This window comes from Pundamilia nyererei, unplaced genomic scaffold (assembly GCF_000239375.1).
Source record: "Pundamilia nyererei isolate P.nyererei 1_Seehausen unplaced genomic scaffold, PunNye1.0 scaffold00176, whole genome shotgun sequence".
In the NCBI taxonomy this organism is placed as follows: Eukaryota; Metazoa; Chordata; class Actinopteri; order Cichliformes; family Cichlidae; genus Pundamilia; species Pundamilia nyererei.
In genome coordinates, this window is record NW_005187577.1 from 982,259 (window position 1) to 995,847 (window position 13,589).

Below are 13,589 nucleotides of genomic sequence, written 5' to 3' on the forward strand. Positions count from 1 at the left end.
AATCATATTTGACTCAGATTCTATAGACACTTTTTGTTTTCCTTTGATCAGTGAAATGACCACTACTCTGGATAATGATTTAAAATAACTGCTCTAGTAAGTGCCAAGAGGTATTACATGATTACAAGTGACCTGCTTCCAGAAAGACTGATTGGACAATACGCTGACAGCTTACCTGTCTTTTAGGGCATTTTTCTGTAATCTGAAGGAATTTCCTCACACAGTGGTCCACAGCTTTCCAGCGCACATAATAGCCCCTGAAACATCCAAAGAAACTTTAATTTACACAGGACATTTTTACCCAGTACCCCCTGCCAGCTACATACATACATACATGTGGTGTGCATCACCTCCCCTGCACATGAGAGTAATTCTATTGCTGCTGCTTACTGTATAAATTTTGTTTATAGAGGAAACCATCACCACATACATCCAAGGTGCATGAAAGAAGAGAAAACAATATCTGACCTGTTGATAAGCGGCGCTCTCCTGGCCACTTTGCACACAAAGTGTTGAAGGAAGACGTCGTTGAAGTAGCCCTGTGCTGCAGCAGACACTTTGCTCACCACACTGCTGTCATTGGTTCCCTGCACCTGTTTTAAGGAACAACAAAGAACCAGCAGAAATAAATCTCCCAAAACACAGTGCAAGACTTTTTAAGACCTTTAATGATCTTCTTTCTTATCCTTCCATTGAAGGATGTCACATATACATACAAATGTTGCATATACTCATATCATCATTTTAAAGTATGCACATGTGCAATGAGACTACTGTTACAGGGGTGGATTCTCAAATTAAACATGGCCACAGATTCAAATAATGAGGTTAGCGCATGCATGAGAAGTCCCTAAAGTTTTAGGTAAATATGACTTATTTTTAACTGTGAATCATGCAAAGCTAGTCTAGGGTTCAAGAAACACACAGAGCTGTACTGTGATACATCTTATTCTATTACATATGTACTAGTAACCATCTGGCATGTAGTGCTGTAATAGGCAGAGACTGAGCTCATTTTTAATATCTTCTTACACATCTAATAATTTTTGAATACAACTGCAAGATTGTGGTTCAACCATCAGAAGAACAATATAATTGACATCGTATACTTCATAATATAGTAGAGCTAAAGTAAATAGTGGTGTGTTTACACATAATACTGTTAAGTACTGTGAATAGTGAAACAACACTTACGGCGGTGTCCCTCCCCTTCTTCTGCGCTTTTCTGTTTGTTGCTGGCATAGTGACGGCAAGTTATCGCATAACGTCACAATGAAACACCTCCACATTTCCCACAATGTCTTAAATAAAAACAGACCGACACATTTGTGTGCCTGCACAGCAATGCACCGGTGAAAACAAGTCAAACATCCTTCACGTGGTATTGACTTCCGAGATATTTCCCAGGATTTCTCCGGCGCCCCCTGCAGCCCGGAGGCTGCAACAGAAAACCACGCGGCTAATCACAGAAACTCCATTCAGACACCAACAGGAAATGTGTTGGTGTCTGTGCCTCGATTATTATGATTATCTGCTAGTTATTGAGCAACTTTTGTCGCCATTAAAACATTAAAATGTTTCTCAGGTCTTTGTCTGAATTTCTACCAACATTACTTGTCATGTTCTCATGTTATTGCTAAGGATTGTCTATTGCATTGGAGTCACACTGGGTTAAATATGTACACTTGGGTTTTAAGGGGTATTTATTATTTTCTTCTTTTTTTGGGGTTGTATGGAAGCCCCAAACGCAATTTCATTGTTCTTGACAATGACAATAAATAAATACTACTACTACTACTACTACTAAAATGTGACTAAAAGCTAAAAGCCTCGGGTTAATATTATCAATGACTGCCATATTTTTCTATTTTCAAAAAAGGATTTAAATCTTTGTCGAAAATAAAGGCAATAATTAAATTATACAATGCTTTGTGCATTCATACAATGATAAAAAGTTTAGTCTCTTTTTTTAAATGGACATTCCGGAATTCTATTGTTTGTGAAACCATTTACCAGGGTTTTTTTTAAAACTATGTATATATATTTAAATTTAAATATTAACTTTAGGTAACGCTCCTTAGAGGTTATCAAAAATAATAACCTTCAGAGGAGCTTCTAGAAGGTTGCCAATATATTACCCAAAGAATTCACTACAATAACCCCGTCTACGTTTCCTAGAATACCTTTTAAAGATCGGAAAAAATATAACCAGACGAGAAAGAACGTTTCCAGAGGGGGTGATGTGTTTTCTGAGAATGAATCATTTCTATGAATTTGTCATTCTTACTGTGCGCGGTATTTTGTTCGTCGAACTTGTGTTCTGTGACTCTTATAATTGATCTAAATTTGTATTTTTAAAAAGTGCCCTATAAAGACGAGTGAAAAAAAAATCAAAGGATATGCGGCTCTTCTTTTCTTCCCAGAATTGACAATGCGGCACTCAGTGCGCATGCGCCAATTTCCAGGAAGCGTTAACATTTTTTCTTTCACCAGCTGATAGCCAAATTGTCAACAGTTAAGTCAGCGCTACCCGCACGGCTGAAACGACACTATACACGGTAAATAGACTTATGTTTTCCTCTCAGTACCTCTGTGTTACTTATACGCTCGGCTGGAACGGCTGTGTTTCTTTGGGCGTCGAAATGCGAGGCTTTGTTTCAGTTTTGTGTCGTCCGAACCGAATGCTCGGATCGCTGTCCCGCTAGCACATAACCCGAGATAAGGGTTGCTGATCTGATAACAGTCATTGTGGGAGTTGCCTCAACACGAGTACGCCAGGATGTCATCCGTCTGCTCTCTTGTCCTGACGCGTGTCAGCGGGGTGCTGAGGTTAATGTTTCAAATGGAGAAAGTGCTGCAGTGCCGGGGGGAGGGGGGTTGTTAGCGTCGAGTGTCTGAGGTGGGAGAGAGCAATTAGAAGCGCAGCATCCCCAGTAAACTCCAGATCAAATGGGCCGCTATTCTCCCCACACATCTCTTATTCAGTGAACGCAGCAGCATGTGAAGGTTGGTACATATTGTGCAATGCAGTTAGGATTTAAACAGGTGCTGGATTGTATGCGAGACCTCCATCCCTCCTATGAGGCTTAAATCTTTAGAACTTATTTCTGGATCGGCTTGGATTTCCGTTTCATGAGGTAAGGCGTGATCACATTGAGAGGTAGTACACGTGAGACATTACAGTCGCAATTAAAACTTGTGCTTGATCGCATAGAAAACTTCTAATCTTTAGAAAGTATGGATCCGCCGGAAGAAGATTTGTTACCTTGAGGAAGAAGGATATGTGTGTGTATATAGGGCAGACAGTGTGTAATCTTGAACCGAAATAAAAGTCTTCTGGCTTTTTCACACAGACCAAACACGACTAGAACAGAGGTCAAGACGTCGTCAGTGAGACGTGACTCTCGGTCTGTTTTGGGAAGCAGCACAAGTGACCAAAAGCACCTGTCTCCACTGAGGGAGGAGGCCCAGCCCCCCTGCTGTCTCTGGTCAGTATGAGCTCCAGAGGGAGCGGAGGCCGCTCCAACGGCACACTAACGCAGACCAAGATTTGCCAGTTCAAGTTGGTGCTGCTGGGGGACATGGCTGTGGGCAAGTCCAGTCTGGTGCTGCGTTTTGTCAAAGGGCAGTTTGATGAGTTCCAAGAGACCACTATAGGAGGTAAGAACTAGGAGAACTCCTAATCAGGTGATTGATTGGAGGGGGGGGATTTAAGAACCCCATAATGATCTCTCATGCTTCTTTTTTATGTCCAGCTGCATTCCTGGCACAGTCGGTGTGTCTTGATGATACCACGGTGAAGTTTGAGATCTGGGACACTGCAGGACAGGAGCGATACCACAGCCTGGCTCCCATGTACTATCGTGGCGCTCAGGCTGCTATTGTTGTCTTTGACATCACCAAGCCGGTACGTAGAAATATTTCCTAATTTCAGTAGGTCTTGGCTGCACTGATATTTGTTCTAAAATGTCGGACTGCTGCCGACAGGTATTTTTCAACATTCACAATTCATTTACCTAAATCAATCATGTAAAGATTCTCACTGAAAGACAGTTGTAGAAACACATAAATGTCTCCGACAGCCTAATATCAGTATTAACCTGGAAACTCCTCGAGTTCTTTCCTTTCCTCTTTTTTTTTTGTCGTCCCACATTCTCTACATCATTAGACATGGATATATTTGGTATCATTGAAATTCAGGAAGTTAGGTGTGACTATGAAGGTAGAGTAGGCCATCTGATAACTGGAAGGATGGTGGTTCAATCTCCAGCTCCCATGATCCCAGAGCTAGAGTTGGAGGATAACTTCAGGTGAACTTCAGGGTTCACCTGAAGTTATCTTCTCTATGATCGTTGGATTTTTCTCTGTATCTATTATTCTAGGATCTACTGTACAATATAAAACGCCTCGAGGCGACTGTTGTTGTGATTTGGCGCTGTATAAATAAAATTGAATTGAATTGAACCCCTGGGTTTTGAATTATGAAGGTGGTACTGAGTTAAATCGCCATGGTAGCTTGTGCTTCACATCTGTATATTCAAGATAAGACATTTGGCAAATCCAAAACCACCACCTACTGATGAATGTCTCTGGGAAATAGTGTCACCATTCCTGGAAGAGCCCCTAAGCCCAGTGTGAAGCTTCAACAAGGAATAAAGATTCTTGAGCGCAATGTGAATGATAGAAACTTTGAACCTTGCATCCAGTTCGTGTACTGGCTGATGTTGAAACACAAATTTGCGTTTTGATCTACTTAATGGTTTACAACATGTTTTTATATTTGTCCTGTGTGACAGTGTAAATCCACCGTCTGGCTGGGCCTTTCTGTGTGGCGTTAGCAGCTTCTTCCCGTGTCTGTGTACTCACAGTTTGAGTCTGATCTTCTTGTGTTGTCATGATGGCCACTGATACTGTAAGGTCTATGAAATGACAGTCGAAATGTTTTGCCAGCTTTCCTTAATGGAGTTTTTATTTTTATGACCACTCAAATCATGTGTCACAACAAATATATTACATTCAACATGTATTATATGTTCGACCACTTCATATTTTTTATGTTTATTAAATTTGATTTTATGTATACAACACTCATTCACAATAACAGTGCACAAGGATGATAATATCCATTGAGCAAGTACTTGGTGACAGCGGGGAGGAAAAACTCAGTTTAAACAGGAACAGATCTCGTACTGAACCATGCTTTAGGCAGATGCCCATAGTTTCCTAACTGGTTCTGGTGGTGATGGGGAAACGGAAGGCAGAAAAAGAGAATATAGAGAGATGTTAAAATTTGCTCTTTTATTTGTAAAACATCTCCCGGGACCTGTCCATGTTGCAACTGGTTTGTGCTGTAAGCGACACACACCTCCTTCTTGGATGGACTAATCAGGCCGATGACCACCTTTGTGGGATTACTTAGCCTGACTGTCTGTGTTAGACTATGCAAATACAAGTAAAGAAAATCCTGGGCACTCTGAGCAGGAGAAGGAAAGTGCTGTAGAAATTCCACTTCCCAAGTAGGAATATCAGCTGTCTTTTATTTCAAATGTGTTTTCATAAGTGCAGCCCAAACACGCTGCTTTGAATCAGGTTTTGCAAACTTTTAATGGTTGTTATCTACAGTCATGCATATTTGTGTAAATAGTAGGGGTGGGGGAAAAAATCGATACTGTGTAGTATCGTGATATTTTGTTTGCTAATAATGTATCAATACAGGGACAGCAGAAATCGATATTTTGTTACAAAAAAAGCTTTTGTGCTCTGACTTCAGAACATGTTGATCCTTTTTCTGAGCAAGAACCCTGACATTCCTTCACTGTCCAAATGTGTTTAACTTTTTTTTAGCAATAAACATGACAGTTTACTTCTTTTAATTTAAGACATATTTTATTTTAATTAAGTTTAAAACTTTTTTATTTTATGTAAAATTATATTTTGTTTTAATTTACTTTCAAATTCTTCAGTTGCTGAAGGGGCTGCATAGTTTTCATAAATTGCATAGTTCAGAATAGCTATAATTGTACCAGATGGTTGCATTCAGTTAAGTTGGACTAGACTGTAATACAAACCGTTCAGTTTGTCAACAATAAAACTGACTGAAATGAGAGAAAGACTGAGTGTGAGACTTTGATATTAGATAAAATGAATATTGATAAAGTTTACCTTTATGTACAGAATCTGAATATCGCAAAATATTTTAAAAAATTGCAATAATATCGTATCGTGAGTTAAATATTGTGATAATATCGTATCGTGGGATGTATGGTGATTCCCACCTCTAGTAAATAGCAATTCAGAAATCTATCAAAGCATAAATGGAAAACATTTTTGATGTCACACATCTCCAATGTTAGCTGTGACTTTGGGTTCACCTAGTTCTTTTATTGAAATTAACTGATTCTGTACTTACCCATATTATAATCAAGACATTGATTTTTTTTTAAAATTATTTTTTAACACATACTGTGTCTTCAGACTTTTACATTTTAACAAGTAACTTTCTTTCTGTCAGTACCTCAGTCATGCTTCCAACACAGCGGCTTTGAACTTACTGACGTTTCATTTGAATGTCGCACTTTTGAAAGAAGTTATTACATTATACTGCCCAGCTCCATTATTTGCATCAGCTCAAAGGTGAAAAGTTAATCTCATCATATTTGCTTGGTATCTCCATGGTAGTTTATCTGACCTTGGTTCTGTGTTTGTGCAGGAGACGTTTGAGAGAGCCAAGGCCTGGGTGAAGGAGCTGCAGAGGCAGGCCAGTCCTAACATTGTTATTGCCCTGGCTGGAAACAAGGCTGACCTGGCCGAGAAGAGACTGGTGGAGTATGAGGTAACGCACCCCTGTTGGTCCAAATTAAATCACAACCAATTTACTTCCTGAAGACAGAAGCAGTCCTATGGATAGAAGCACCTTGTTAATGAAAGAGGTCAGAGGCCACAGTTGTTGGAGCTGACAGACTATTAAGATTCACATCTTCAGCCTTGAAGCCGTTAGCTGTAACTGCTAGCCTAAAGCAGAAATATGTGGCTGCAAAGGGAACACACTTGCAATTCATAACTAACAAAATAGTCCCCAGTGAATCTTTTGCTTTAATTATCTCACAGCATGAATAAAAAAACCCAACCATGCTTGTTGCAGCATTGTAGGCTACTACGGTTGGATTTTAATACTGTGGGGAATGCTTTCTGGTCTGACTTTGGCCCACAATACTAGTTAGCTATGGTTTGAATGTGTAAGTGCTGTCACTGACCTTTTGGATCCCGGTACAGCCACACTTCTATTGTCTGAATCCACTAGAACACCTTTGGGATGTACTGTATATGCGTGTACATATAGAAGCTTCTGTTGGAGCTACACACTGTGGCAACCTCTTGTGACAGGAGAGTAGCTGAAAGTGGCTTTGTAACAGTGATGTCAGCATGGAGCAGAATATCAGAGGAAGGTGGTCTCCATGACACCAAGAACTGAGCTCAATAAGAGGAGCCATCCAATTTTAGTTTAGAATGGTAAACTGTATATAAAAGGGTACTCGCCATCCACTGGTTTGGGAATCCGTATTACAAAGCTTCAGACCTTACATTCTGGCTTACACTACACTATGCTGTGTTTGGTTTGTTTTCAAAATCATTATATGTGGAGCAGAACCAAGGACAAAATTATATGTTAATGCTAGTAAGCTTGGTTAGCAAGCAGCATTCAGACTGTATTAGTCCATTATGCCTCCTTAAGGCTACTTAAAATTAGAGATGGCACGATACCACTTATGTCCGAATCGGTCGGATGTGACTTTTTTTTTTAAAATATGTGATGCTGAATTACAGTCATGATTTGTGAATGGAAAACAGTTTAGTTCCTTTCATCTGCAGGTTTTAGCATTTGTGCTAGTAGTTTTTTAAATACTGTGTAATAATTTGATCTTTTCATATGCTGAATGGTAAAGGAAGCCCAGACATATGCCGAAGACACTGGTTTGCTTTTTATGGAAACCTCTGCAAAGACAGCCATGAACGTCAATGAGCTGTTCCTGGCCATTGGTGAGTGTTGTGTTTTATATAAGAATAATTTCTTTCACAGAAGAGACTAATAGACGTCAGGAGTCCTGCCTCGTGAATTATATGCTTGTCACAGTCTAAATAAACCTCTTCTCTTTAATCTAGCAAAAAAGATGCCAAAAACAGACACCCAAAACCCAACGCATGCAGCCCGACATCGGGGAGTCAACCTCCAGGACCCAGATGCTCATTCCACCCGAGCCTGCTGTGGAGGGAACTAGACTTCCACAACTCCCTACCACCTGTATTCTACCATCCACACCACCACAGCCCTACAACCATCTCGTCTCTTTCAATCAACTTACAGGGGGTGAGCCTTTACTCTGCATTCATCTTCCTGTTCAAGCAGAGAGAATAAGAGGAGAGGAAGAACCAAAAAAGCAAGCAGAGATGGAGGACAGAGACAGCGTTTCACACGTGTCTGTTGACCAACAACTCTGATTCTACATTTGGAAAGACACGGTATAGAGAAGACTGAGATTAAGAGGAATGTAAAAGATGGTGGCAAGCCTGTTCTAGTATTTAGCACTAATTGTGAAATTTCTTTCGTGTTCACTCTGCCTTGCATCATTTTCAGTCACGGCCCCGATTGGCACAAACTGAGCAGCACATGTTGCCGAGTGTCCCGAAAGGAGAAAAAAGGGCCGAGGCATTAAAAGAGCCAAACGGTTGAGACGGCAGTCACCCCCCCCCCAGCTTGCAGCTGCTTGCTTTTCCCCTCTAATAAGATCCTTCTGTGAATAAATACCGAATTGAATCCCGGGAATGAGTTTGAACCCCTCTCTGTCTTGCCCGACCCTCCTGTGGCTCAGTTTGTCTGACACAAGTCAATTCATACCTATTTAATGTTCCATGTTCCTACTTCTCTTGGCTGCAGACTGATAAGCTTCAGCATCTCTGATTCCTCCCTTATTTAGTCTAAATGGTAACCCAAAAAGTTAAGACGTGAAGTAAACATTTCAACTTCTGACAAGTTCTGAATTAGTGAAACTAAAGCTCAGCAAGTCTGAGAATTATTTATTGAAAGATTGAGGTACATGCAGTTAGTGTGAATAAGCTTGCTGTAGCTCTTTACAGCAGTAATATACACTGGATGTGAAGTGTATAACTATGACATGGACAGGGTTACTAAATCGTTATTCTGATTGGCATCTATAGCTTTCCATCTGGAAATGGTGTTCCCAAATGTCAAGGAATTGATTAAATTCCATTGTCCTCCCTGTTTGGTTTAGACTATGAGGCTTGTAATAAACCTCCTTGGTCTGGAGTATATCTGCACATGTTGTGTTCAGCTTAAATGGCATAACTGTTTCCTTTACCTTACTAGAATGAGCTGTGTGCTCAGTGGCTGTCAAAGGCTTGGCTGAAGAAAATGAGGAAAGAATAGATAAAAAATACACACAAAAAAAACAGAAGTGCCTACTCCCTGTTTTCTTTCTGTCAATCATGTTTGGGGCTTTCTTTGAGTGTGTGCTTTGCAGACAAGGCGCAAGACTACTCCCTGACGTTGGTTTGCACCATAAACCAAAAACCTGGCACCCCGTCATTAGGCTATACCGTACTGGCTCTTTGTATGGATGTAGAGATCCTGTCGAATACACTGTATGTTAAATATTGTCTTAATTTCACTGAGAATGTTTGTTGACTTCAGCAGAGCACACTTGTGAACCTGGAATGGATCGTTTAAAGGACTCTGATCAATGTTATAAATCAGTGGGATTTAAACACACATCTGTGTCCAGAGAAATCTTTTCTTCGGCTTTATTTTCATATCCAAGCATTTTGATGAGAAAAACTGAATTCTCATTAAGACAATTTTCAAATAGTATACAAATGGAAGGCTTAAAAAAAAAAAAAAAGTGCCGTTCCTCTCAACACTAACAGCTCACTATATACAAGAAACGCATCCACTGTCATTGTTCAGTGTTTTAACGTAGGTTCAGTGGTCTGTACGAGTAAGATGACAAGTAATTAAAACAAAGACTTGCTTTTTCCATCAGCACCTACGGTATGTAAGTGTTCAATAAAGCTGTGAAGTCATTATTTCTGTTTAAAAAAACAAAAAAAAAAAAAAGCTGTTCTCATCTTTCTGGCCTCTTTAATCATCTTGAAATTACAATGTCAGAAAAAGAAAGTGTTCTAAAAAATCTGGTTGGATTAAAATACATAAAAATCATGTTTAAACAACGAAACATTTTGATGGGTATAATTTCTGTGGAAACTGAATCCAGAAACAAATTCTTTGCTTGTGTACAGTCCACCTTTACGGGCATTTTAATAAAGCCATGCCTCTGCTTTGAACAGCTCGTGTGAGTAGCTGCAGGTACATAAATTAATGAATATAAACTAACGGAGAAGTTTACACTGCCTCCCTGACTATCCCTCACACTCGTCATCCTCCGCTGCTGTATAGATCACCTGGTTTCTGCGTTTGATTCTTGGAGTTGGGCCTCTGCTGCCAGCGTCCCCACTCTCAATGCTGGTTCGTTTTAGGATGCGCGCAGCTGTGACGTCCTCATCGTCGCCGCTGCCCTGTCCTGCCCCGTCTGCTCCAAACTGAGCGTGAGCTGGGGTAGAGTGGGAAGGAGGTGGCAGGTTCATGAGGTCGGGCAGAGGAAGGGGTGAGACGCTGCATTTGGGCTCGGGTAGAACCATACGGCTGGGTGTGTGGATTTCACCTGCTTTCGCGTCAAAAAGCTCGTCTGCTTTCACCTCTGCTTTCAGCTCCTCCTCCTCCTCCTCCCACTCGTCTTCTATGGTGATCTCATCTGGATTAAATGAACCTGACAATCCTGAAGTATCGGTTGGATACTCGCTGGGCTCGTCAGTACTTCCCAAACTATCTTCATCTTCGTCATCCTCTCCTCCTGTACTGCCCTGAACTCTCGCCACCTCATCTTCTCCCCGCCCGACCTGTGCATAGATGTCTGTGAGACCCAACTTGGCGCAAAGCTCGGTCGTCTGAGGGTTGGTGTTGTAGCTCGGGGTAGCCTGACGATGGGGCTTGTTGGGGTTGTAGGATGGCACCGTTGGACTGAAGTTGTCTGGAATGCCAAGCTCCCCGCTCAGATCCTCCACCACCTGCATCATAGCGGCTTCTGAAGCGCTGAAGTCCCACCTGATGGGTGTATGCAATCCAACATTATAAAAGAAAGTATTAACAAAAACCGCTCAGTCATAATGACCTTTGCTTCAAGCAACTGAAGCAATAACTTGGCAGCTCATTATTAGGCTCCACTATACCGTCTCCCAGTATGGATGCAAATACACTATGTAAAGTATTGTTTTGGCTTCACTGAAAACGTGCGTTGAGCTGATTTAAGCAAATATTGGTGTCCTGAGAAATCTTTCCTTCTGCTTTATTTTCATTATGTAAAATGTATTTTATGAATAAGCAGTGTGACACACTTCAAATTGCTCCCCACTCAGTTCTGCTTGCTGGCTTTGGGAAGAAGGAAAAGAATGAAAACCCACAGCTGAAGCAGTGAGTTTCATACTTCCTCTCTAACTTGCACAGGTCTAACTAGCTACACCAGCAACTTCATTCTTGGTCTGTCTTGACATTGTAGACAGCTGAGTAGTTTAAAAAAAAATTCCAGTGACTAGCTCTAGTGCTCCTATTGGTTATTAGCATTTTTAATGCGCTTCAAAAAAAAAAAGTGGCATTAATTTGTGGAGAACATGCTGCCAAACAAAACATGCAAATATCAAACTTGTTTTTCCCCATAGAGCTTATTTTTGTTGCTTATTTCACCAAGGCAACACAGGTGGTGAAAACATCCTACACAAAAAGGCCTTCCCTGAGCTCGAGTTTCCTTTTACACCTAGAGCTCAGGGAAGTTACAATGCAAAGCTTGTTTTAAGTGCAAGATCCTCTCTTCCAGAGTGACCTTTCCCCTGTTGCATGACACTGGCTCTTTGTTCAAGCTAATGTTTTAGTTCTGGGAGACTGAAATCATGCATGCACAAGCTAACTCTGCTTTTACAGGCCTTGTTACTTTTATGTCTATACGTGTGTACCGTTCATGCAAGCCATTATTCTCTGGGGGGTTCCAGGGGTGAGGAGTGGTCCTCTGTAGAGTGTTGGTAGCCTTGAGAATAGCAAGCCACTCTGGATCATACTCAAGACCCTCAGATGAACCTGGTCTTTCTGGAATATCCACAATCTGAAAAAACAAAAGGTGTTAGCTCACACACTTTAACCCAGACTCTGATCCTAATATATCAACTAAAAAAAAAAAAAAAAAAAAAAAAAAGAGTTGTCCCACCTGTAAGAATTCCCTGTGGGGCAAACATTTATCCAGAGACAGGAATTTGGTTACGCGTGGTGCACTTTTACCTTTAGGCTGAAAATAAGAAATCACCGTAATGATGGTTAGAACGATTTAAACCTTATTAGCAGCAGTAATTCTAACTGAACAACTGTCACTCTCACCGGATGCTGCATAATGGCAGCAAATTTCACATGAAGATGTGCAGAGAACCAATAGTTAGGCTGGAGGTGAGCTAGGAGCTCCTCTGCAGCAGGACTTCCCAGAGAGTTTGACTCCACCTCTTGACGAAGGAATTTCTTCTTTCGTAACAGCTCCTTCGTGCTGCCATAGTAGTAGATTCCACGAGGCCAGTCGTGGCTCATGAAAATGTCCATGGGCATCTGGATCTTAGCAGAAATAATCATGTAAAATTAACATTGTATATTTAGCTACAGAAGTGGACAAACATTTAGAGTTGTGTGGAAGAACTTGCGAGATTTACCTGTTTTAATTTGAAAACCTCGATATTTCTGATGTGGTATGCACTTCGAAGTGTTTCAGGATTATATGGAGGGAATTCATGGTGGCCTTAAAATGAAAACATTCCATGTAAATATGATGCATAGCAGTGGAGCCTCAACTATTTGAAAAGCTAAACAAACAAAAACAAATACCCTTCCTGTAGTCACGTGATTTGAAAATGCCAGATAAGCCACCAATTCTGATCCCTTTGTAGCGAATAACACCAGCATAACCTGGAGACAGGTGATTATATAGGTCAGGCTTGTGGCGAGTCAGACAAGCTGGCAAACAAATTTGGAATCAGTCAGTCTCTACCTAGATAATAAATGTTTGGTGCCACCCAGCCGCCATAAGGGAGCTCTTGCAGGTGATTGGAAGCCTCGTGGTTTCCTCCAATGAAAATGGTAAACACCGGAGCCTTCTTCTCCCCAGAATAATACCTGCAACACAGACAATAATAAAGTTTTAAATATCCTTACTCGTGTCTTTGATTTAAAAACCAAACAAAAACACAACATAAACAAAGAACTTACTTGTAAAAGGTCTGCATGGTTCTGTACTTGGCTGGCACTGCCATGCACTTCAAGTCTCCCTCATTTCGCACTGCCTGGAAGTCTCCACAACAAAGCAGCAGGTCCACCTTCACCCCTTCCTTCTGCTCCAGATACTCAATTGTCTCATAAATCTTGTCCAGCTCCCCATGGCAACAGCCTTCTACTGCAATTTTCATCCTGTGCAAACAGGTGATCTGACAACGTG

At 41.0% G+C, this 13,589-nt stretch overlaps 3 protein-coding genes across 3 annotated transcripts in view; 1 reads left to right on the forward strand and 2 right to left on the reverse strand.

Annotated features, from left to right (window-relative positions):
* Positions 1-1,467, reverse strand: part of lcmt2 (leucine carboxyl methyltransferase 2) — a 7,489-nt gene extending 6,022 nt beyond the window's left edge. Inside the window, exons 1-3 of the mRNA XM_005746318.1 lie at positions 1,195-1,467; positions 469-593; positions 169-257 (exon numbers count right to left, since the gene is read on the reverse strand). Coding sequence (XP_005746375.1) covers positions 169-257; positions 469-593; positions 1,195-1,242 — 262 coding nt within the window. The 5' untranslated portion in view covers positions 1,243-1,467. The remainder of the gene's footprint in view (positions 1-168; positions 258-468; positions 594-1,194) is intronic.
* A 954-nt stretch (positions 1,468-2,421) lies between these two features.
* On the forward strand, positions 2,422-9,784 carry rab5b (RAB5B, member RAS oncogene family). The gene is made up of 6 exons (XM_005746297.1): positions 2,422-2,558; positions 3,354-3,660; positions 3,756-3,907; positions 6,710-6,832; positions 7,944-8,037; positions 8,161-9,784. Exons 2-6 carry the CDS (start codon positions 3,495-3,497, stop codon positions 8,274-8,276), a joined length of 651 nt encoding a protein of 216 aa, XP_005746354.1. The 5' UTR covers positions 2,422-2,558; positions 3,354-3,494; the 3' UTR covers positions 8,277-9,784.
* An 18-nt stretch (positions 9,785-9,802) lies between these two features.
* Positions 9,803-13,571, reverse strand: dbr1 (debranching RNA lariats 1). Its single transcript, XM_013914173.1, has 8 exons — positions 13,364-13,571; positions 13,146-13,270; positions 12,983-13,063; positions 12,811-12,896; positions 12,491-12,715; positions 12,324-12,401; positions 12,076-12,221; positions 9,803-11,173 (listed from the first exon to the last, which is right to left on the reverse strand). The coding sequence occupies exons 1-8, from the start codon at positions 13,558-13,560 to the stop codon at positions 10,432-10,434; spliced, it is 1,680 nt and encodes a 559-aa protein (XP_013769627.1). The 5' UTR covers positions 13,561-13,571; the 3' UTR covers positions 9,803-10,431.
* Positions 13,572-13,589: the final 18 nt, after the last annotated feature.

Bases quoted from the DNA above. Each gene is read 5' to 3' on its own strand.
- rab5b (XM_005746297.1), top strand. From the start codon at position 3,495: ATGAGCTCCAGAGGGAGCGGAGGCCGCTCCAACGGCACACTAACGCAG. The intron at 6,833-7,943 runs GTAACGCACCCC...TGAATGGTAAAG, and splicing joins AGAGACTGGTGGAGTATGAG to GAAGCCCAGACATATGCCGA. The intron at 8,038-8,160 runs GTGAGTGTTGTG...TCTTTAATCTAG, and splicing joins TGAGCTGTTCCTGGCCATTG to CAAAAAAGATGCCAAAAACA.
- dbr1 (XM_013914173.1), bottom strand. From the start codon at position 13,560: ATGAAAATTGCAGTAGAAGGCTGTTGCCATGGGGAGCTGGACAAGATT. The intron at 12,897-12,982 runs GTATTTGTTTTT...TTTCATTTTAAG, and splicing joins ATCACGTGACTACAGGAAGG to GCCACCATGAATTCCCTCCA. The intron at 12,222-12,323 runs GTGGGACAACTC...TTGTTTTTTCAG, and splicing joins CCCACAGGGAATTCTTACAG to ATTGTGGATATTCCAGAAAG.